The 22,300-nt window shown below is 39.7% G+C and overlaps 1 protein-coding gene across 1 annotated transcript; it reads right to left on the reverse strand.

Annotated features, from left to right (window-relative positions):
- Window positions 1–544: 544 nt before the first annotated feature.
- Window positions 545–2,110, reverse strand: LOC146730198 (P2X purinoceptor 7-like). Its single transcript, XM_085494313.1, has 3 exons — window positions 1,924–2,110; window positions 1,258–1,384; window positions 545–1,115 (listed from the first exon to the last, which is right to left on the reverse strand). Exons 1-3 carry the CDS (start codon window positions 2,054–2,056, stop codon window positions 758–760), a joined length of 618 nt encoding a protein of 205 aa, XP_085350439.1. The 5' UTR covers window positions 2,057–2,110; the 3' UTR covers window positions 545–757.
- Window positions 2,111–22,300: the final 20,190 nt, after the last annotated feature.

Here is a 22,300-nt window from a genome sequence, read left to right on the forward strand (position 1 = left end):
TATGGTACATGTGGCCGTGATAGAAAGAAGAGATAATGGAATCACTGGAGTTGATAGCAAATTACCAGATTTGCCTGCAAATATTGCACCCGTCCCAAAACCAAAGGTGGCAGATGTTGTACATGCACATGTTACCAGATTCAACTAGTCATGTTTTAACTACTACATATAATGTATTTTTGTTATATTCGATGAGACCGTGGTTGTATCATACCTGTAAAATAACTACATTACTGTTACAGTACGTTTTAATGTATGTATAGGGCTTCACGTTTTGTCAAACAGACCCTACAATTACAGTTTTTCCCAAACTAGTATTTTAATGTTTTAATCGCCCCTTGTAATATAATTTCCAGCAAGTAAAACCTAAATTTTGGAGAGAGGGCCTAGAATGGGCCTTACACATTAATTATCCATTTTTTTCAACTGAGGAATTTTCTTAGTTTGACCAACTTTACCAACTTGCCCTTTTTGTAGTGCATCAAATTTTGTTTTTTCTGGGCGGTTATTGCTAACATTGTACGACAATAAATTATGACAATAAAGTATATGAACATTTTAATAATAAATAAATATCATAAGGTTACATATAAATCAGTACGGAAACCGTGATGTGTTTGATTCTTTAAATCTTGTGTAGTCTCCACTGGCTTCTGGGAATGCCTTCCTCACTGCCCAGACAACACAGGATGGTATTACTCGTCTGACATTCCTTCCAAGTTTGTTATGAATCCAGTATGTAAATTGTGTGTAGTCTTCACTGGCTTCTGGGAATGCCTTCCTCACTGCCCAGACAACACAGGATGGTATTTACTCGTCTGACATTCCTTCCAAGTTTGTTATGAATCCAGTATGTAAATTGTGTGTAGTCTTCACTGGCTTCTGGGAATGCCTTCCTCACTGCCCAGACAACAGAGGATGGTATTACTCGTCTGACATTCCTTCCAAGTTTGTTATAAATCCAGTATGTAAATTGTGTGTAGTCTTCACTGGCTTCTGGGAATGCCTTCCTCACTGCCCAGACAACACAGGATGGTATTACTCGTCTGACATTCCTTCCAAGTTTGTTATGAATCCAGTATGTAAATTGTGTGTAGGCAGCCCATCTGTACGTCCTGCAAATATCCAATATTTGTATTCAGTAATAAACCAAACACTTTACACGACTATGAAACGAATGTGAATAATATAGGCCCTTTAATCGATATATGGAATAAGTAAATGTATGAGAAATATAACAAACATAAATATATTTACCTGTTTACAATGGGATCAGTCAGAGGTTCTTTTCTTAAATCATATAGCCTTACCAATACAGTTCTTAACACAGCAGGATAAAGGCACACGAAATCAAACTCCTCGTGCTTACATATACAGTTGTAATCTATTGAGAAAAGTGTAAAAGGGTACTATTATTTCATTTTTTTCGAAATAGTTGTAGAAATACATCGACTTGGCCTAGCGAATCTGTGTACTTGCACGATCGAAAACTTGTGAATAAAAAAAACAAAGCTGACGACAGTAACTAAAATGTATAATATAACAATTTATCAACCGTATAATAGTCGACAATACAACAATGGATAATAGATTTGTCAATGGACATTTGACACGAATAAATGCGTCCACTCACAGGTCTTTCAAAAAGTGTGAGGCCCAGTTGTTTCGCCAAAAAAATTATTGTCGCGTCTCGCCGGAGATACGATTACGGCGTTTATAAATCAAAACCAAAATAACGATAAAGCGAATATTTTCCGTTAAAACTAGGTATAAAGTCGTGATTTGTACTGATTTAGATACAATATATACCGGGATATATATGTTGATGACCGACCCGGAAATGCAAAGGCTGGTTGTAATGCAGAAACGCTAATGCGATCGATCTCTTGAGCGAAAAAAACAACAAATAAAAACATTGTTTACGTTCTAATTTTACATCCAATCCCGACATTTCCTGACAACAAATACACTCTACAGACGATGACATCGGCAAGCAATTTTCACAAGTACACCAGTCTGTCGTATTTAGCCTCTCGACGTCGCCAGTTTCCTCCATATCCGAGTCACCACTCGGGCTGTCAGTGTCCGTGTCATTGCTACTCTCTCTTTCCTCTCCAGGCCATTATTTCGGCTCAAACTGGTAGGGTTTGACAACACAGACACTATCCACCACAATTTCAGTTTCACTAGAGCTGTCATAATCATAGTCGCTTGAATCTGTCATTATTTTATCGATAACACTAAAAGTTTGGCAAGCAATACAGTGAAAACGTAGACTATAGAGAGGGGGCAAGGGTTATTTTCGTTCAACGTAATTGCAATATTTTTTGTTCGTACAACGTAAATTGAAAAAATAAATTCCGTGATTCTGTAATCACAGGCTAGACGTACAACGTAATCAATCAAATATTTTTTTCGCACACTGTAAAAATGTGTCATTTTTCTCGGTACGTACAAGAATTTACATCCAAATAAAAAAAGTCGTAAAGAATAATCCAGGGAAATTACATTTTCGAAACTGTAAAACGAATAGATGATACCATTCACTGCAAAATTCAATTTTCACTGTAAACTGTAAAAACGTCTTTTTTTCCTTGTAAATTGTAAAAAGCCCTTTTCATTTCCCGTAAAACTGTACCAGCTACCCCCCTTGCCCCCCTCGCTATAGCGTCGACCAATCAGGGTGGTTCATTCACCACGTCACTGAAACAATAGACCCCCAGCAGCGGCTCTCCATAGGAAATGGGGCAAACGTCGTCTGCTTTGCGTGTCTTTTTAAATCGTTATAAAAAACAATAGGCTGGTAGGAAAGTTCAAATTTTTATTCAGACTTGATTAAAATCACATTAAGTTCGTGAAATAAACCCTGAAATCTACAGTTCAATGCCCCTTTAAGCGCATTAATAAGGAATGACGTCATTCATAAAGATATGATATATCGGACGAGAAAAAAACACACCTAGCTCACAACTTTCGCAACCAGTGAGCGCATCCGGCGACGCATTTTATTCAGTTTTTCCGGTATCTGGTTTTGAACCTGTACGAAAGTAAATAAATACTACACGCTTCTAAACATACACGTATTGCACTTCTCTAGAAGTAGCTAGGGGGTAAACAATACAAGACTCCCTAGAATACAATAAAATATACAATAAAGTCACTAAAGATGTATTTTCACTATATCAATAGTGCACAGAAAAAACATGAAATTCACTGTGCCATAGAAATAATACATGTCTGCACAGAATAGAGAAGTGATAACCCCGTGTATAACCCGTATGTTTAACAACAATAAACCGTATGATTAGGGGTGAACAGAACCCTCTCAACATACAGTATAACGACCCCCCCTATTAAGGTCGCGCTGAATTGTCGATAACAGTTAGATTATATTCTAGGTTTATGTGATTATTAGATAAATCAGTACGTGTCTAATTTGGTGAATCAGTTTTTACTATCATTATTCACACAGCGTTGTTTGAAAACTCTAAGAAACACGATTATATCACCGACACATTGTGTGCAATAATAAATCTCACAAAACATAATTTTGCAATAATAGTTTTACGTTTTTTGTCCAAAAATTGCATGGTTTTGAATCTACATTAGCATATTAAAATCAAATCACTTGAAATCTAGGGTAAAGGTGAACCATTGGAAACCATGGGAGCAGAAAAAATCTACAGGAATCAATAACAAAACCAAATTATACAGGCCTATTTCTTATATAAAAAATACACACAGAGAAAATAAAAACAAAATACAACGAATTCATCATTGAAAATAAAAAAACGAAAAGTAACCCAAAACTAACCGAAGGAATAATAGTTTGCATATTTTTTGTGTCATCTAATGGTTCATTCCTAATAGGTGTTTTTTAACTTTAGTTGAAAAAGCGAGCCCGTGAGTTTTTCAGTCACGTCATTTATTTTCACAACCCCCCCCCCCCCGCTGTTCCCTTTCACCAGGTTCAAACGGGTTACCCCTGACGACCGTATGGAAAAGACAGCCACTGCGACTGTTGGAGGAAACAATGACAAAACAAACACATTTAGTAACAGCGCCATTTTCAACGGTGTTCGTAGATTTTAAATCTCACGACCCGGAAGTCATGATGAAGTACTCAGTTTTCGATTTCTACGAAGAAAACACAGTTGAATTTGGACTATCAGAGTATATTGACTCTTTATTGATTGTGATGTCGAATAACTGACTGATGTGCAACAAATCGGAGACTCACATGACAACTACTTGAAAGTAAGGTAACGTAGAGTTTATAGACTTCCCTTTTCAGGTTATTTCGATCGTAATCATTTAATACAGAAAGATGTCACGATAGTTTTGTATTTTATCAACGCAAATGACGACCAGTCAACATCGCCCGACACACCGTACACGTCATCTGTTGTATCTTCGTTCTCCAAACTTGACTTCATCGATTTCCTCTGCAATTCATTCTCAACCAATCTTGTGTTAACGTATTATAAACTGTTGAACACACTTGGCGCAGACTTGACGGCAATAATCGTAGAAATAAATTACTATTTCACGTCTCGTTTCTAAAACTTTATTGGAACGTCCCACCGGTTTAGAGGTAGACCACTTGAAATCCTGGAGGGGGGGGGGCGTTTTAGAAATAACAAATTTGCAAACATAAATTTGTCATAAAAATTTACAAGTTAGTCACAGTGAAGAAAATGTAATCAACCAAAATGGCAAACAATATTCCCTTTTGATTCCTGGTCAAATCAAACTTCAATTTTTAAAATTTGTATGTAATGTTTTGATTTTCTGTATAGAATTAAAAGTCTTACACAAAATCAGTTATTGTACTATATTTACACAGCCAGTTCGTATAATGACATTTTCTGTCATCTTGTAGATAATGCATTGCATGGAAAGATTTCCAACTGAGATCACATGAATACCCTTAAAAAATAGATGAATAGTCCCATAGAAAAAGACTACATATTTTAAAGCGAGGAAGTTATCACCTGCGCATGTGTCAGATGGTCATAGCGTGTCATTGTTTACAAACAAGCATGTACCCCTGAATCTTTGCGTTTTTAGCATGTGTTGTTATCGTTGCTAGGGACTCAATTCCCACACGTGCACAGGTGACGACTTTCCTATCTTTGTGTTTTTAGCATGTGTTGTTATCGTTGCTTGGGACTCAATTCCCACACGTGCACAGGTGACGACTTTCCTATCTTTGTGTTTTTAGCATGTGTTGTTATCGTTGCTTGGGACTCAATTCCCACACGTGCACAGGTGACGACTTTCCTATCTTTGTGTTTTTAGCATGTGTTGTTATCGTTGCTTGGGACTCAATTCCCACACGTGCACAGGTGACGACTTTCCTATCTTTGTGTTTTTAGCATGTGTTGTTATCGTTGCTTGGGACTCAATTCCCACACGTGCACAGGTGACGACTTTCCTATCTTTGTGTTTTTAGCATGTGTTGTTATCGTTGCTAGGGACTCAATTCCCACACGTGCACAGGTGACGACTTTCCTATCTTTGTGTTTTTAGCATGTGTTGTTATCGTTGCTAGGGACTCAATTCCCACACGTGCACAGGTGACGACTTTCCTATCTTTGTGTTTTTAGCATGTGTTGTTATCGTTGCTAGGGACTCCATTCCCACACGTGCACATGTGACGACTTTCCTACATTTATCTTTGTGTTTTTAGCATGTGTTGTTATCGTTGCTAGAGACTCAATTCCCACACGTGCACATGTGACGACTTTCCTATCTTTGTGTTTTTAGCATGTGTTGTTATCATTGCTAGGGACTCAATTCCCACACGTGCACAGGTGACGACTTTCCTATCTTTGTGTTTTTAGCATGTGTTGTTATCGTTGCTTGGGTCTCACAGGTGACGACTTTCCTATCTTTGTGTTTTTAGCATGTGTTGTTATCGTTGCTTGGGACTCAATTCCCGCACGTGCACAGGTGACGACTTTCCTATCTTTGTGTTTTTAGCATGTGTTGTTATCGTTGCTAGGGACTCAATTCCCACACATGCACAGGTGACGACTTTCCTATCTTTGTGTTTTTAGCATGTGTTGTTATCGTTGCTAGGGACTCAATTCCCACACATGCACAGGTGACGACTTTCCTATCTTTGTGTTTTTAGCATGTGTTGTTATCGTTGCTTGGGACTCAATTCCCACACGTGCACAGGTGACTACTTTCCTATCTTTGTGTTTTTAGCATGTGTTGTTATCGTTGCTAGGGACTCAATTCCCACACGTGCACAGGTGACGACTTTCCTATCTTTGTGTTTTTAGCATGTGTTGTTATCGTTGCTAGGGACTCAATGCCCACACGTGTACAGGTGACGACTTTCCTATCTTTGTCTTTTTAGCATGTGTTGTTATCGTTGCTAGGGACTCAATTCCCACACGTGCACAGGTGACGACTTTCCTATCTTTGTGTTTTTAGCATGTGTTGTTATCGTTGCTAGGAACTCAATTCCCACACGTGCACAGGTGACGACTTTCCTATCTTTGTGTTTTTAGCATGTGTTGTTATCGTTGCTAGGGACTCAATTCCCACACGTGCACAGGTGACGACTTTCCTATCTTTGTGTTTTTAGCATGTGTTGTTATCGTTGCTAGGAACTCAATTCCCACACGTGCACAGGTGACGACTTTCCTATCTTTGTGTTTTTAGCATGTGTTGTTATCGTTGCTTGGGACTCAATTCCCACACGTGCACATGTGACGACTTTCCTATCTTTGTGTTTTTAGCATGTGTTGTTATCGTTGCTAGGGACTCAATTCCCACACGTGCACAGGTGATGACTTCTCTATCTTTGTGTTTTTAGCATGTGTTGTTATCGTTGCTAGGGACTCAATTCCCACACGTGTGTTGTTATCGTTGCTAGGGACTCAATTCCCACACGTGCACAGGTGACGACTTTTCTATCTTTGTGTTTTTAGCATGTGTTGTTATCGTTGCTAGGGACTCAATTCCCACACGTGCACAGGTGACGACTTTCCTATCTTTGTGTTTTTAGCATGTGTTGTTATCGTTGCTAGGGACTCAATTCCCACACGTGCACAGGTGACGACTTTCCTATCTTTGTGTTTTTAGCATGTGTTGTTGTCGTTGCTAGGGACTCAATTCCCACACGTGCACAGGTGACGACTTTCCTATCTTTGTGTTTTTAGCATGTGTTGTTATCGTTGCTAGGGACTCAATTCCCACACGTGCACAGGTGACGACTTTCCTATCTTTGTGTTTTTAGCATGTGTTGTTATCGTTGCTAGGGACTCAATTCCCACACGTGCACAGGTGACGACTTTTCCATCTTTGTGTTTTTAGCATGTGTTGTTATCGTTGCTAGGGACTCAATTCCCACACGTGCACAGGTGACGACTTTCCTATCTTTGTGTTTTTAGCATGTGTTGTTGTCGTTGCTAGGGACTCAATTCCCACACGTGCACAGGTGACGACTTTTCTATCTTTGTGTTTTTAGCATGTGTTGTTATCGTTGCTAGGGACTCAATTCCCACACGTGCACAGGTGACAACTTTCCTATCTTTGTGTTTTTAGCATGTGTTGTTATCGTTGCTAGGGACTCAATGCCCACACGTGTACAGGTGACGACTTTCCTATCTTTGTGTTTTTAGCATGTGTTGTTATCGTTGCTAGGGACTCAATTCCCACACGTGCACAGGTGACGACTTTCCTATCTTTGTGTTTTTAGCATGTGTTGTTATCGTTGCTAGGGACTCAATTCCCACACGTGCACAGGTGACGACTTTCCTATCTTTGTGTTTTTAGCATGTGTTGTTATCGTTGCTAGGGACTCAATTCCCGCACGTGCACAGGTGACGACTTTCCTATCTTTGTGTTTTTAGCATGTGTTGTTATTGTTGCTAGGGACTCAATTCCCGCACGTGCACAGGTGACGACTTTTCTATCTTTGTGTTTTTAGCATGTGTTGTTATCGTTGCTAGGGACTCAATTCCCACACGTGCACAGGTGACGACTTTCCTATCTTTGTGTTTTTAGCATGTGTTGTTGTCGTTGCTACGGACTCAATTCCCACACGTGCACAGGTGACGACTTTCCTATCTTTGTGTTTTTAGCATGTGTTGTTATCGTTGCTAGGGACTCAATTCCCACACGTGCACAGGTGACGACTTTCCTATCTTTGTGTTTTTAGCATGTGTTGTTATCGTTGCTAGGGACTCAATGCCCACACGTGCACAGGTGACGACTTTCCTATCTTTGTGTTTTTAGCATGTGTTGTTGTCGTTGCTAGGGACTCAATTCCCACACGTGCACAGGTGACGACTTTCCTATCTTTGTGTTTTTAGCATGTGTTGTTATCGTTGCTAGGGACTCAATTCCCACACATGCACAGGTGACGACTTTTCTATCTTTGTGTTTTTAGCATGTGTTGTTATCGTTGCTAGGGACTCAATTCCCACACGTGCACAGGTGACGACTTTCCTATCTTTGTGTTTTTAGCATGTGTTGTTATCGTTGCTAGGGACTCAATTCCCACACGTGCACAGGTGACGACTTTCCTATCTTTGTGTTTTTAGCATGTGTTGTTATCGTTGCTAGGGACTCAATTCCCACACGTGCACAGGTGACAACTTTTCTATCTTTGTGTTTTTAGCATGTGTTGTTATCGTTGCTAGGGACTCAATTCCCGCACGTGCACAGGTGACGACTTTCCTATCTTTGTGTTTTTAGCATGTGTTGTTGTCGTTGCTAGGGACTCAATTCCCACACGTGCACAGGTGACGACTTTCCTATCTTTGTGTTTTTAGCATGTGTTGTTATCGTTGCTTGGGACTCAATTCCCACACGTGCACATGTGACGACTTTCCTATCTTTGTGTTTTTAGCATGTGTTGTTATCGTTGCTAGGGACTCAATTCCCACACGTGCACAGGTGATGACTTTCCTATCTTTGTGTTTTTAGCATGTGTTGTTATCGTTGCTAGGGACTCAATTCCCACACGTGTGTTGTTATCGTTGCTAGGGACTCAATTCCCACACGTGCACAGGTGACGACTTTTCTATCTTTGTGTTTTTAGCATGTGTTGTTATCGTTGCTAGGGACTCAATTCCCACACGTGCACAGGTGACGACTTTCCTATCTTTGTGTTTTTAGCATGTGTTGTTATCGTTGCTAGGGACTCAATTCCCACACGTGCACAGGTGACGACTTTCCTATCTTTGTGTTTTTAGCATGTGTTGTTGTCGTTGCTAGGGACTCAATTCCCACACGTGCACAGGTGACGACTTTTCTATCTTTGTGTTTTTAGCATGTGTTGTTATCGTTGCTAGGGACTCAATTCCCACACGTGCACAGGTGACGACTTTCCTATCTTTGTGTGTTTAGCATGTGTTGTTATCGTTGCTAGGGACTCAATTCCCACACGTGCACAGGTGACGACTTTCCTATCTTTGTGTTTTTAGCATGTGTTGTTGTCGTTGCTAGGGACTCAATTCCCACACGTGCACAGGTGACGACTTTTCTATCTTTGTGTTTTTAGCATGTGTTGTTATCGTTGCTAGGGACTCAATTCCCACACGTGCACAGGTGACAACTTTCCTATCTTTGTGTTTTTAGCATGTGTTGTTATCGTTGCTAGGGACTCAATGCCCACACGTGTACAGGTGACGACTTTCCTATCTTTGTGTTTTTAGCATGTGTTGTTATCGTTGCTAGGGACTCAATTCCCACACGTGCACAGGTGACGACTTTCCTATCTTTGTGTTTTTAGCATGTGTTGTTATCGTTGCTAGGGACTCAATTCCCACACGTGCACAGGTGACGACTTTCCTATCTTTGTGTTTTTAGCATGTGTTGTTATCGTTGCTAGGGACTCAATTCCCGCACGTGCACAGGTGACGACTTTCCTATCTTTGTGTTTTTAGCATGTGTTGTTATCGTTGCTAGGGACTCAATTCCCGCACGTGCACAGGTGACGACTTTTCTATCTTTGTGTTTTTAGCATGTGTTGTTATCGTTGCTAGGGACTCAATTCCCACACGTGCACAGGTGACGACTTTCCTATCTTTGTGTTTTTAGCATGTGTTGTTGTCGTTGCTAGGGACTCAATTCCCACACGTGCACAGGTGACGACTTTCCTATCTTTGTGTTTTTAGCATGTGTTGTTATCGTTGCTAGGGACTCAATTCCCACACGTGCACAGGTGACGACTTTCCTATCTTTGTGTTTTTAGCATGTGTTGTTATCGTTGCTAGGGACTCAATGCCCACACGTGCACAGGTGACGACTTTCCTATCTTTGTGTTTTTAGCATGTGTTGTTGTCGTTGCTAGGGACTCAATTCCCACACGTGCACAGGTGACGACTTTCCTATCTTTGTGTTTTTAGCATGTGTTGTTATCGTTGCTAGGAACTCAATTCCCACACGTGCACAGGTGACGACTTTCCTATCTTTGTGTTTTTAGCATGTGTTGTTATCGTTGCTAGGGACTCAATTCCCACACGTGCACAGGTGACGACTTTCCTATCTTTGTGTTTTTAGCATGTGTTGTTATCGTTGCTAGGAACTCAATTCCCACACGTGCACAGGTGACGACTTTCCTATCTTTGTGTTTTTAGCATGTGTTGTTATCGTTGCTTGGGACTCAATTCCCACACGTGCACATGTGACGACTTTCCTATCTTTGTGTTTTTAGCATGTGTTGTTATCGTTGCTAGGGACTCAATTCCCACACGTGCACAGGTGATGACTTCTCTATCTTTGTGTTTTTAGCATGTGTTGTTATCGTTGCTAGGGACTCAATTCCCACACGTGTGTTGTTATCGTTGCTAGGGACTCAATTCCCACACGTGCACAGGTGACGACTTTTCTATCTTTGTGTTTTTAGCATGTGTTGTTATCGTTGCTAGGGACTCAATTCCCACACGTGCACAGGTGACGACTTTCCTATCTTTGTGTTTTTAGCATGTGTTGTTATCGTTGCTAGGGACTCAATTCCCACACGTGCACAGGTGACGACTTTCCTATCTTTGTGTTTTTAGCATGTGTTGTTGTCGTTGCTAGGGACTCAATTCCCACACGTGCACAGGTGACGACTTTCCTATCTTTGTGTTTTTAGCATGTGTTGTTATCGTTGCTAGGGACTCAATTCCCACACGTGCACAGGTGACGACTTTCCTATCTTTGTGTTTTTAGCATGTGTTGTTATCGTTGCTAGGGACTCAATTCCCACACGTGCACAGGTGACGACTTTTCCATCTTTGTGTTTTTAGCATGTGTTGTTATCGTTGCTAGGGACTCAATTCCCACACGTGCACAGGTGACGACTTTCCTATCTTTGTGTTTTTAGCATGTGTTGTTGTCGTTGCTAGGGACTCAATTCCCACACGTGCACAGGTGACGACTTTTCTATCTTTGTGTTTTTAGCATGTGTTGTTATCGTTGCTAGGGACTCAATTCCCACACGTGCACAGGTGACAACTTTCCTATCTTTGTGTTTTTAGCATGTGTTGTTATCGTTGCTAGGGACTCAATGCCCACACGTGTACAGGTGACGACTTTCCTATCTTTGTGTTTTTAGCATGTGTTGTTATCGTTGCTAGGGACTCAATTCCCACACGTGCACAGGTGACGACTTTCCTATCTTTGTGTTTTTAGCATGTGTTGTTATCGTTGCTAGGGACTCAATTCCCACACGTGCACAGGTGACGACTTTCCTATCTTTGTGTTTTTAGCATGTGTTGTTATCGTTGCTAGGGACTCAATTCCCGCACGTGCACAGGTGACGACTTTCCTATCTTTGTGTTTTTAGCATGTGTTGTTATTGTTGCTAGGGACTCAATTCCCGCACGTGCACAGGTGACGACTTTTCTATCTTTGTGTTTTTAGCATGTGTTGTTATCGTTGCTAGGGACTCAATTCCCACACGTGCACAGGTGACGACTTTCCTATCTTTGTGTTTTTAGCATGTGTTGTTGTCGTTGCTACGGACTCAATTCCCACACGTGCACAGGTGACGACTTTCCTATCTTTGTGTTTTTAGCATGTGTTGTTATCGTTGCTAGGGACTCAATTCCCACACGTGCACAGGTGACGACTTTCCTATCTTTGTGTTTTTAGCATGTGTTGTTATCGTTGCTAGGGACTCAATGCCCACACGTGCACAGGTGACGACTTTCCTATCTTTGTGTTTTTAGCATGTGTTGTTGTCGTTGCTAGGGACTCAATTCCCACACGTGCACAGGTGACGACTTTCCTATCTTTGTGTTTTTAGCATGTGTTGTTATCGTTGCTAGGGACTCAATTCCCACACATGCACAGGTGACGACTTTTCTATCTTTGTGTTTTTAGCATGTGTTGTTATCGTTGCTAGGGACTCAATTCCCACACGTGCACAGGTGACGACTTTCCTATCTTTGTGTTTTTAGCATGTGTTGTTATCGTTGCTAGGGACTCAATTCCCACACGTGCACAGGTGACGACTTTCCTATCTTTGTGTTTTTAGCATGTGTTGTTATCGTTGCTAGGGACTCAATTCCCACACGTGCACAGGTGACAACTTTTCTATCTTTGTGTTTTTAGCATGTGTTGTTATCGTTGCTAGGGACTCAATTCCCGCACGTGCACAGGTGACGACTTTCCTATCTTTGTGTTTTTAGCATGTGTTGTTGTCGTTGCTAGGGACTCAATTCCCACACGTGCACAGGTGACGACTTTCCTATCTTTGTGTTTTTAGCATGTGTTGTTATCGTTGCTTGGGACTCAATTCCCACACGTGCACATGTGACGACTTTCCTATCTTTGTGTTTTTAGCATGTGTTGTTATCGTTGCTAGGGACTCAATTCCCACACGTGCACAGGTGATGACTTTCCTATCTTTGTGTTTTTAGCATGTGTTGTTATCGTTGCTAGGGACTCAATTCCCACACGTGTGTTGTTATCGTTGCTAGGGACTCAATTCCCACACGTGCACAGGTGACGACTTTTCTATCTTTGTGTTTTTAGCATGTGTTGTTATCGTTGCTAGGGACTCAATTCCCACACGTGCACAGGTGACGACTTTCCTATCTTTGTGTTTTTAGCATGTGTTGTTATCGTTGCTAGGGACTCAATTCCCACACGTGCACAGGTGACGACTTTCCTATCTTTGTGTTTTTAGCATGTGTTGTTGTCGTTGCTAGGGACTCAATTCCCACACGTGCACAGGTGACGACTTTTCTATCTTTGTGTTTTTAGCATGTGTTGTTATCGTTGCTAGGGACTCAATTCCCACACGTGCACAGGTGACGACTTTCCTATCTTTGTGTGTTTAGCATGTGTTGTTATCGTTGCTAGGGACTCAATTCCCACACGTGCACAGGTGACGACTTTCCTATCTTTGTGTTTTTTGCATGTGTTGTTGTCGTTGCTAGGGACTCAATTCCCACACGTGCACAGGTGACGACTTTTCTATCTTTGTGTTTTTAGCATGTGTTGTTATCGTTGCTAGGGACTCAATTCCCACACGTGCACAGGTGACAACTTTCCTATCTTTGTGTTTTTAGCATGTGTTGTTATCGTTGCTAGGGACTCAATGCCCACACGTGTACAGGTGACGACTTTCCTATCTTTGTGTTTTTAGCATGTGTTGTTATCGTTGCTAGGGACTCAATTCCCACACGTGCACAGGTGACGACTTTCCTATCTTTGTGTTTTTAGCATGTGTTGTTATCGTTGCTAGGGACTCAATTCCCACACGTGCACAGGTGACGACTTTCCTATCTTTGTGTTTTTAGCATGTGTTGTTATCGTTGCTAGGGACTCAATTCCCGCACGTGCACAGGTGACGACTTTCCTATCTTTGTGTTTTTAGCATGTGTTGTTATCGTTGCTAGGGACTCAATTCCCGCACGTGCACAGGTGACGACTTTTCTATCTTTGTGTTTTTAGCATGTGTTGTTATCGTTGCTAGGGACTCAATTCCCACACGTGCACAGGTGACGACTTTCCTATCTTTGTGTTTTTAGCATGTGTTGTTGTCGTTGCTAGGGACTCAATTCCCACACGTGCACAGGTGACGACTTTCCTATCTTTGTGTTTTTAGCATGTGTTGTTATCGTTGCTAGGGACTCAATTCCCACACGTGCACAGGTGACGACTTTCCTATCTTTGTGTTTTTAGCATGTGTTGTTATCGTTGCTAGGGACTCAATGCCCACACGTGCACAGGTGACGACTTTCCTATCTTTGTGTTTTTAGCATGTGTTGTTGTCGTTGCTAGGGACTCAATTCCCACACGTGCACAGGTGACGACTTTCCTATCTTTGTGTTTTTAGCATGTGTTGTTATCGTTGCTAGGGACTCAATTCCCACACGTGCACAGGTGACGACTTTTCTATCTTTGTGTTTTTAGCATGTGTTGTTATCGTTGCTAGGGACTCAATTCCCACACGTGCACAGGTGACGACTTTCCTATCTTTGTGTTTTTAGCATGTGTTGTTATCGTTGCTAGGGACTCAATTCCCACACGTGCACAGGTGACGACTTTCCTATCTTTGTGTTTTTAGCATGTGTTGTTATCGTTGCTAGGGACTCAATTCCCACACGTGCACAGGTGACGACTTTTCTATCTTTGTGTTTTTAGCATGTGTTGTTATCGTTGCTAGGGACTCAATTCCCGCACGTGCACAGGTGACGACTTTCCTATCTTTGTGTTTTTAGCGTGTGTTGTTGTCGTTGCTAGGGACTCAATTCCCACACGTGCACAGGTGACGACTTTCCTATCTTTGTGTTTTTAGCATGTGTTGTTATCGTTGCTAGGGACTCAATTCCCACATGTGCACAGGTGACGACTTTCCTATCTGTGTTTTTAGCATGTGTTGTTATCGTTGCTAGGGACTCAATTCCCGCACGTGCACAGGTGACGACTTTCCTATCTTTGTGTTTTTAGCATGTGTTGTTGTCGTTGCTAGGGACTCAATTCCCACACGTGCACAGGTGACGACTTTCCTATCTTTGTGTTTTTAGCATGTGTTGTTATCGTTGCTAGGGACTCAATTCCCACACGTGCACAGGTGACGACTTTCCTATCTTTGTGTTTTTAGCATGTGTTGTTGTCGTTGCTAGGGACTCAAATCCCACACGTGCACAGGTGACGACTTTCCTATCTTTGTGTTTTTAGCATGTGTTGTTATCGTTGCTAGGGACTCAATTCCCACACGTGCACAGGTGACGACTTTTCTATCTTTGTGTTTTTAGCATGTGTTGTTATCGTTGCTAGGGACTCAATTCCCACACGTGCACAGGTGACGACTTTCCTATCTTTGTGTTTTTAGCATGTGTTGTTGTCGTTGCTAGGGACTCAATTCCCGCACGTGCACAGGTGACGACTTTCCTATCTTTGTGTTTTTAGCAGGTGTTGTTATCGTTGCTAGGGACTCAATTCCCACACGTGCACAGGTGACGACTTTCCTATCTTTGTGTTTTTAGCATGTGTTGTTATCGTTGCTAGGGACTCAATTCCCACATGTGCACAGGTGACGACTTTCCTATCTGTGTTTTTAGCATGTGTTGTTATCGTTGCTAGGGACTCAATTCCCGCACGTGCACAGGTGACGACTTTCCTATCTTTGTGTTTTTAGCATGTGTTGTTATCGTTGCTAGGGACTCAATTCCCGCACGTGCACAGGTGACGACTTTCCTATCTTTGTGTTTTTAGCAGGTATTGTTATCGTTGCTAGGGACTCAATTCCCACACGTGCACAGGTGACGACTTTCCTATCTTTGTGTTTTTAGCATGTGTTGTTATCGTTGCTAGGGACTCAATTCCCACACGTGCACAGGTGACGACTTTCCTATCTTTGTGTTTTTAGCATGTGTTGTTATCGTTGCTAGGGACTCAATGCCCACACGTGTACAGGTGACGACTTTCCTATCTTTGTCTTTTTAGCATGTGTTGTTATCGTTGCTAGGGACTCAATTCCCACACGTGCACAGGTGACGACTTTCCTATCTTTGTGTTTTTAGCATGTGTTGTTATCGTTGCTTGGGACTCAATTCCCACACGTGCACATGTGACGACTTTCCTATCTTTGTGTTTTTAGCATGTGTTGTTATCGTTGCTAGGGACTCAATGCCCACACGTGTACAGGTGACGACTTTCCTATCTTTGTGTTTTTAGCATGTGTTGTTATCGTTGCTAGGGACTCAATTCCCACACGTGCACAGGTGACGACTTTCCTATCTTTGTGTTTTTAGCATGTGTTGTTATCGTTGCTAGGGACTCAATTCCCACACGTGCACAGGTGACGACTTTCCTATCTTTGTGTTTTTAGCATGTGTTGTTATCGTTGCTAGGGACTCAATTCCCACACGTGCACAGGTGATGACTCTCCTATCTTTGTGTTTTTAGCATGTGTTGTTATCGTTGCTGGGGACTCAATTCCCACACGTGCACAGGTGACAACTTTCCTATCTTTGTGTTTTTAGCATGTGTTGTTATCGTTGCTAGGGACTCAATTCCCACACGTGCACAGGTGACGACTTTCCTATCTTTGTGTTTTTAGCATGTGTTGTTATCGTTGCTAGGGACTCAATTCCCGCACGTGCACAGGTGACGACTTTCCTATCTTTGTGTTTTTAGCATGTGTTGTTATCGTTGCTAGGGACTCAATTCCCGCACGTGCACAGGTGACGACTTTCCTATCTTTGTGTTTTTAGCATGTGTTGTTATCGTTGCTAGGGACTCAATTCCCACACGTGCACAGGTGACGACTTTCCTATCTTTGTGTTTTTAGCATGTGTTGTTATCGTTGCTAGGGACTCAATTCCCACACGTGCACAGGTGACGACTTTCCTATCTTTTTGTTTTTAGCATGTGTTGTTATCGTTGCTAGGGACTCAATTCCCACACGTGCACAGGTGATGACTTTCCTATCTTTGTGTTTTTAGCATGTGTTGTTATCGTTGCTAGGGACTCAATTCCCACACGTGTGTTGTTATCGTTGCTAGGGACTCAATTCCCACACGTGCACAGGTGACGACTTTTCTATCTTTGTGTTTTTAGCATGTGTTGTTATCGTTGCTAGGGACTCAATTCCCACACGTGCACAGGTGACGACTTTCCTATCTTTGTGTTTTTAGCATGTGTTGTTATCGTTGCTAGGGACTCAATTCCCACACGTGCACAGGTGACGACTTTCCTATCTTTGTGTTTTTAGCATGTGTTGTTGTCGTTGCTAGGGACTCAATTCCCACACGTACACAGGTGACGACTTTCCTATCTTTGTGTTTTTAGCATGTGTTGTTATCGTTGCTAGGGACTCAATTCCCACACGTGCACAGGTGACGACTTTCCTATCTTTGTGTTTTTAGCATGTGTTGTTATCGTTGCTAGGGACTCAATTCCCACACGTGCACAGGTGACGACTTTTCTATCTTTGTGTTTTTAGCATGTGTTGTTATCGTTGCTAGGGACTCAATTCCCACACGTGCACAGGTGACGACTTTCCTATCTTTGTGTTTTTAGCATGTGTTGTTGTCGTTGCTAGGGACTCAATTCCCACACGTGCACAGGTGACGACTTTTCTATCTTTGTGTTTTTAGCATGTGTTGTTATCGTTGCTAGGGACTCAATTCCCACACGTGCACAGGTGACAACTTTCCTATCTTTGTGTTTTTAGCATGTGTTGTTATCGTTGCTAGGGACTCAATGCCCACACGTGTACAGGTGACGACTTTCCTATCTTTGTGTTTTTAGCATGTGTTGTTATCGTTGCTAGGGACTCACAGGTGACGACTTTCCTGCTTTAAACTGATTCACAGACCAAATCTATTTTGTTTGAATTTAATATTAAATAACACATAAATCTACTCATATTTTAACAGAAATCAAAGCATTTATTTTATGCAAATCATCGTGAACAAATCTATTTTTATGCTAATTAGCTATTGCTATGGTAACAAGATAATTATCCATTTTGGTGACAGAATAAAATACACTATTCAATACTAACAATAACAGGTCAATTATTACAAATGTTATTGGTTGGAAGATTTAGTTGAAGACAATTTACAAAGTAATTAATTCTATTGTCTACAATGGTACACCTGTGTACAGAGAATTAAGAAAACATGTTAAGGTAGAGATGCAGGTTCATGGAAACTCAGAGTGAATTTTTTTTATTTTTGATTTTTCTTACCCAGACAGTCTTGGCTAGATAGTGTTAAAATTTCGGAGCATTATCAATGCTGGAACATACTCAAAAATCAATTTTAAAATATAGGGAACCGAGGCACGCATATGTGATTAAAAGTCTCGAAAGTTTGTTTGTGTTGCTCTTTGATTGACAAGTCACTGTTGATGTTATATGCAAATGATTGCTGGCCTCAGTTACGGAGCAGACGGTGTGCGACTTCCTGTACTTGGTCTCTGTGTACTTACCTCAAGCGCGATCAATGAGCAAACTACAAAAACAGACAAGATGTAGACGCTTCCAGCATGCAAGTGGAATGAAACAAAACATACACTTGTAACTTATAAGTAAACTTTTTCACCTTTAAATAAATTGATTTTTCATTTATTTTCATGTAGGAGGTACATGTAGCGTCGATAGGGCGATTTAATTTTCGTACAAAACAAGGCCACAATTCTTTTGTTTTCTTGGTGCATAGATTTCAAGCTTTTCCGCATTGTGGGCGAAACTAAAAAATTTTTCCACACATTTTTACTACAACAGCATTTTAACACTGAAGTAAACATTTTTCGCTTCGCTGTAACGATTATCGTGCTGATAGAATTGCGATGCAATTGACAAACAACACAGCTGTTGCTGTCATCGATAACTAACCTTTCAGTGTCAAAATACACAAACATAAAATGCTCGGTTAATTAAAAATAAAAAAATACCGAAATTACCGAAAAATTGGCAATGAGATACTGTTTTTAAACACCACGGAAAAATCATGCACTCTGCGATGCCATCTTGGTTACCTTAATCGGAAACCCCCTTGTCAGCTAGCATGCACCGGTAGCGATGTCGCAATCTACGTTGTATTTCCATGATCGGCAACCTCTAGTACTAAGGAACTCTATGAATGAGGTATTTCCAGAGGTCAGGGTTCGTTTAATTTGCATCGACCTGTCTCGTCTGTAGTTGTATGAAATCTTCCTCGATTTACAATAGTTCCCCTTCCAATGTGACTTCATTTAGAATTTGTTTCACCTACGTTTGGGTGATTGAGTAGTAAAAACTGCGAATAGCCGTTGTGTAGTAAAATTCTGATTTGATCATGTGCACGTTTTTCAAGTGACGAATATTAGGGCCCATTTCAACCTGGTCGTCTAACTTCGCACGGTCCACGGAAACTGCGTCAGTATTTTTTAAAGGTGTGAGGGAAGGTAAATTTAGACTCAACTCACCCAATGGCGATCGCTATGTTTATATAACTGTATGAATATCTCATCGGCTTTACGTAATCCATTGTGTCCCTCCCTCAGTGGAATTGATAACACGACGCCATGACAGTTTTCCCGCAAGGTTGAGACTTCGCGGACAATTTTTGTCTGTTTCCCTCGAATTGTAAATATTTTTATTTTATTTTTTTACCTGACGATTTAACATCAGTTAAATTACGGTGTATTTCTAGGAGTTTCTGTTACACATATGAAGCGAATGATTCGTTTTAAAACTTTTTTTTACAAAATGTCGATTATCTCAGTTTCATTTTTTACTCAAAATTTCAACTTTAAAACTATTTAACTTCCAGACGGTTCATTTGTTTTCAATGACATTTTCAGGGGTCATTATTCAGGTCTATCCTAAGTAAATGCTTCGTATGGTTTCCCTGTCTTCACTGGAACAGAAACAATAGAGCTGCCAATTAGTAGTTCTGTTAATTGTGAACGATTTATAAAATGTGAATGTTTCAAAGAGCACTGTGTAAAAGCCTTTCAATGGAAACACTAATAAATAAGCCATTATGTTTCTAGTAAACAGACATTTTAAATAAGTGTTTTTAAATTAAAATCAGGGTATGCATTCAAAAGTTAAATAGTTTTAAGTGCACTTTCACCTAAAATGCATGATTTTAACCCAAAATCAACACCACTTAATATGGTATCATAGTACATTATTGTAAACCATAAAACTCAAAAGTTTAAATAAAACTCTTTCAAATGATATATAACTTGATGGGTAAAAGTTATATTTTACTCGTGTAATTACAGTAATTAGAGGCAATTAGAAATATAGTCTCCCAACCTGCATCTCTACCTTAAGTCACTGTAGGTTAATTTATGTAAAATTGTCTTAAAAATAGAACCACTGTCAAGCATATCTCATATTTAGGGTACATGTATATCAATTTATTTTCTCCATGTCTATGATTGGTTGTAGATTAATTTATGTAACATTGTCTTAAAAATAGAACCACTGTCAAGCATATCTCATATTTAGAGTACATGTATATCAATTTATTTTCTCCATGTCTATGATTGGTTGTAGATTAATTTATGTAACATTGTCTTAAAAATAGAACCACTGTCAAGCATATCTCATATTTAGGGTACATGTATATCAATTTATTTTTTCCATGTCTTTGATTGGTTGTAGATTAATTTATGTAACATTGTCTTAAAAATAGAACCACTGTCAAGCATATCTCATATTTAGGGTACATGTATATCAATTTATTTTCTCCATGTCTATGATTGGTTGTAGATTAATTTATGTAAAATTGTCTTAAAAATAGAACCACTGTCAAGCATATCTCATATTTAGAGTACATGTATATCAATTTATTTTCTCCATGTCTATGATTGGTTGTAGATTAATTTATGTAACATTGTCTTAAAAATAGAACCACTGTCAAGCATATCTCATATTTAGGGTACATGTATATCAATTTATTTTCTCCATGTCTATGATTGGTTGTAGATTAATTTATGTAACATTGTCTTAAAAATAGAACCACTGTCAAGCATATCTCATATTTAGGGTACATGTATATCAATTTATTTTTTCCATGTCTATGATTGGTTGTAGATTAATTTATGTAACATTGTCTTAAAAATAGAACCACTGTCAAGCATATCTCATATTTAGGGTACATGTATATCAATTTATTTTCTCCATGTCTTTGATTGGTTGTAGATTAATTTATGTAACATTGTCTTAAAAATAGAACCACTGTCAAGCATATCTCATATTTAGGGTACATGTATATCAATTTATTTTCTCCATGTCTATGATTGGTTGTAGATTAATTTATGTAACATTGTCTTAAAAATAGAACCACTGTCAAGCATATCTCATATTTAGGGTACATGTATATCAATTTATTTTCTCCATGTCTATGATTGGTTGTTGATTAATTTATGTAAAATTGACTTAAAATAGAACCACTGTCAAGCATATCTCATATTTAGGGTACATGTATATCAATTTATTTTCTCCATGTCTATGATTGGTTGTAGATTAATTTATGTAACATTGTCTTAAAAATAGAACCACTGTCAAGCATATCTCATATTTAGGGTACATGTATATCAATTTATTTTCTCCATGTCTATGATTGGTTGTAGATTAATTTATGTAACATTGTCTTAAAAATAGAACCACTGTCAAGCATATCTCATATTTAGGGTACATGTATATCAATTTATTTTCTCCATGTCTATGATTGGTTGTAGATTAATTTATGTAACATTGTCTTAAAAATAGAACCACTGTCATGCATATCTCATATTTAGAGTACATGTATATCAATTTATTTTCTCCATGTCTTTTTTTGGTTGTAGATTAATTTATGTAACATTGTCGTAAAAATAGAACCACTGTCAAGCATATCTCATATTTAGGGTACATGTATATCAATTTATTTTCTCCATGTCTTTTTTTGGTTGTAGATTAATTTATGTAACATTGTCGTAAAAATAGAACCACTGTCAAGCATATCTCATATTTAGGGTACATGTATATCAATTTATTTTCTCCATGTGTATGATTGGTTGTAGATTAATTTATGTAACATTGTCTTAAAAATAGAACCACTGTCAAGCATATCTCATATTTAGGGTACATGTATATCAATTTATTTTCTCCATGTGTATGATTGGTTGTAGATTAATTTATGTAACATTGTCTTAAAAATAGAACCACTGTCAAGCATATCTCATATTTAGGGTACATGTATATCAATTTATTTTCTCCATGTCTATGATTGGTTGTAGATTAATTTATGTAACATTGTCTTAAAAATAGAACCACTGTCAAGCATATCTCATATTTAGGGTACATGTATATCAATTTATTTTCTCCATGTCTATGATTGATTGT

This window comes from Saccoglossus kowalevskii, chromosome 20, assembly GCF_978046115.1.
Source record: "Saccoglossus kowalevskii chromosome 20, keSacKowa6.1, whole genome shotgun sequence".
Lineage (NCBI taxonomy): Eukaryota > Metazoa > Hemichordata > Enteropneusta > Harrimaniidae > Saccoglossus > Saccoglossus kowalevskii.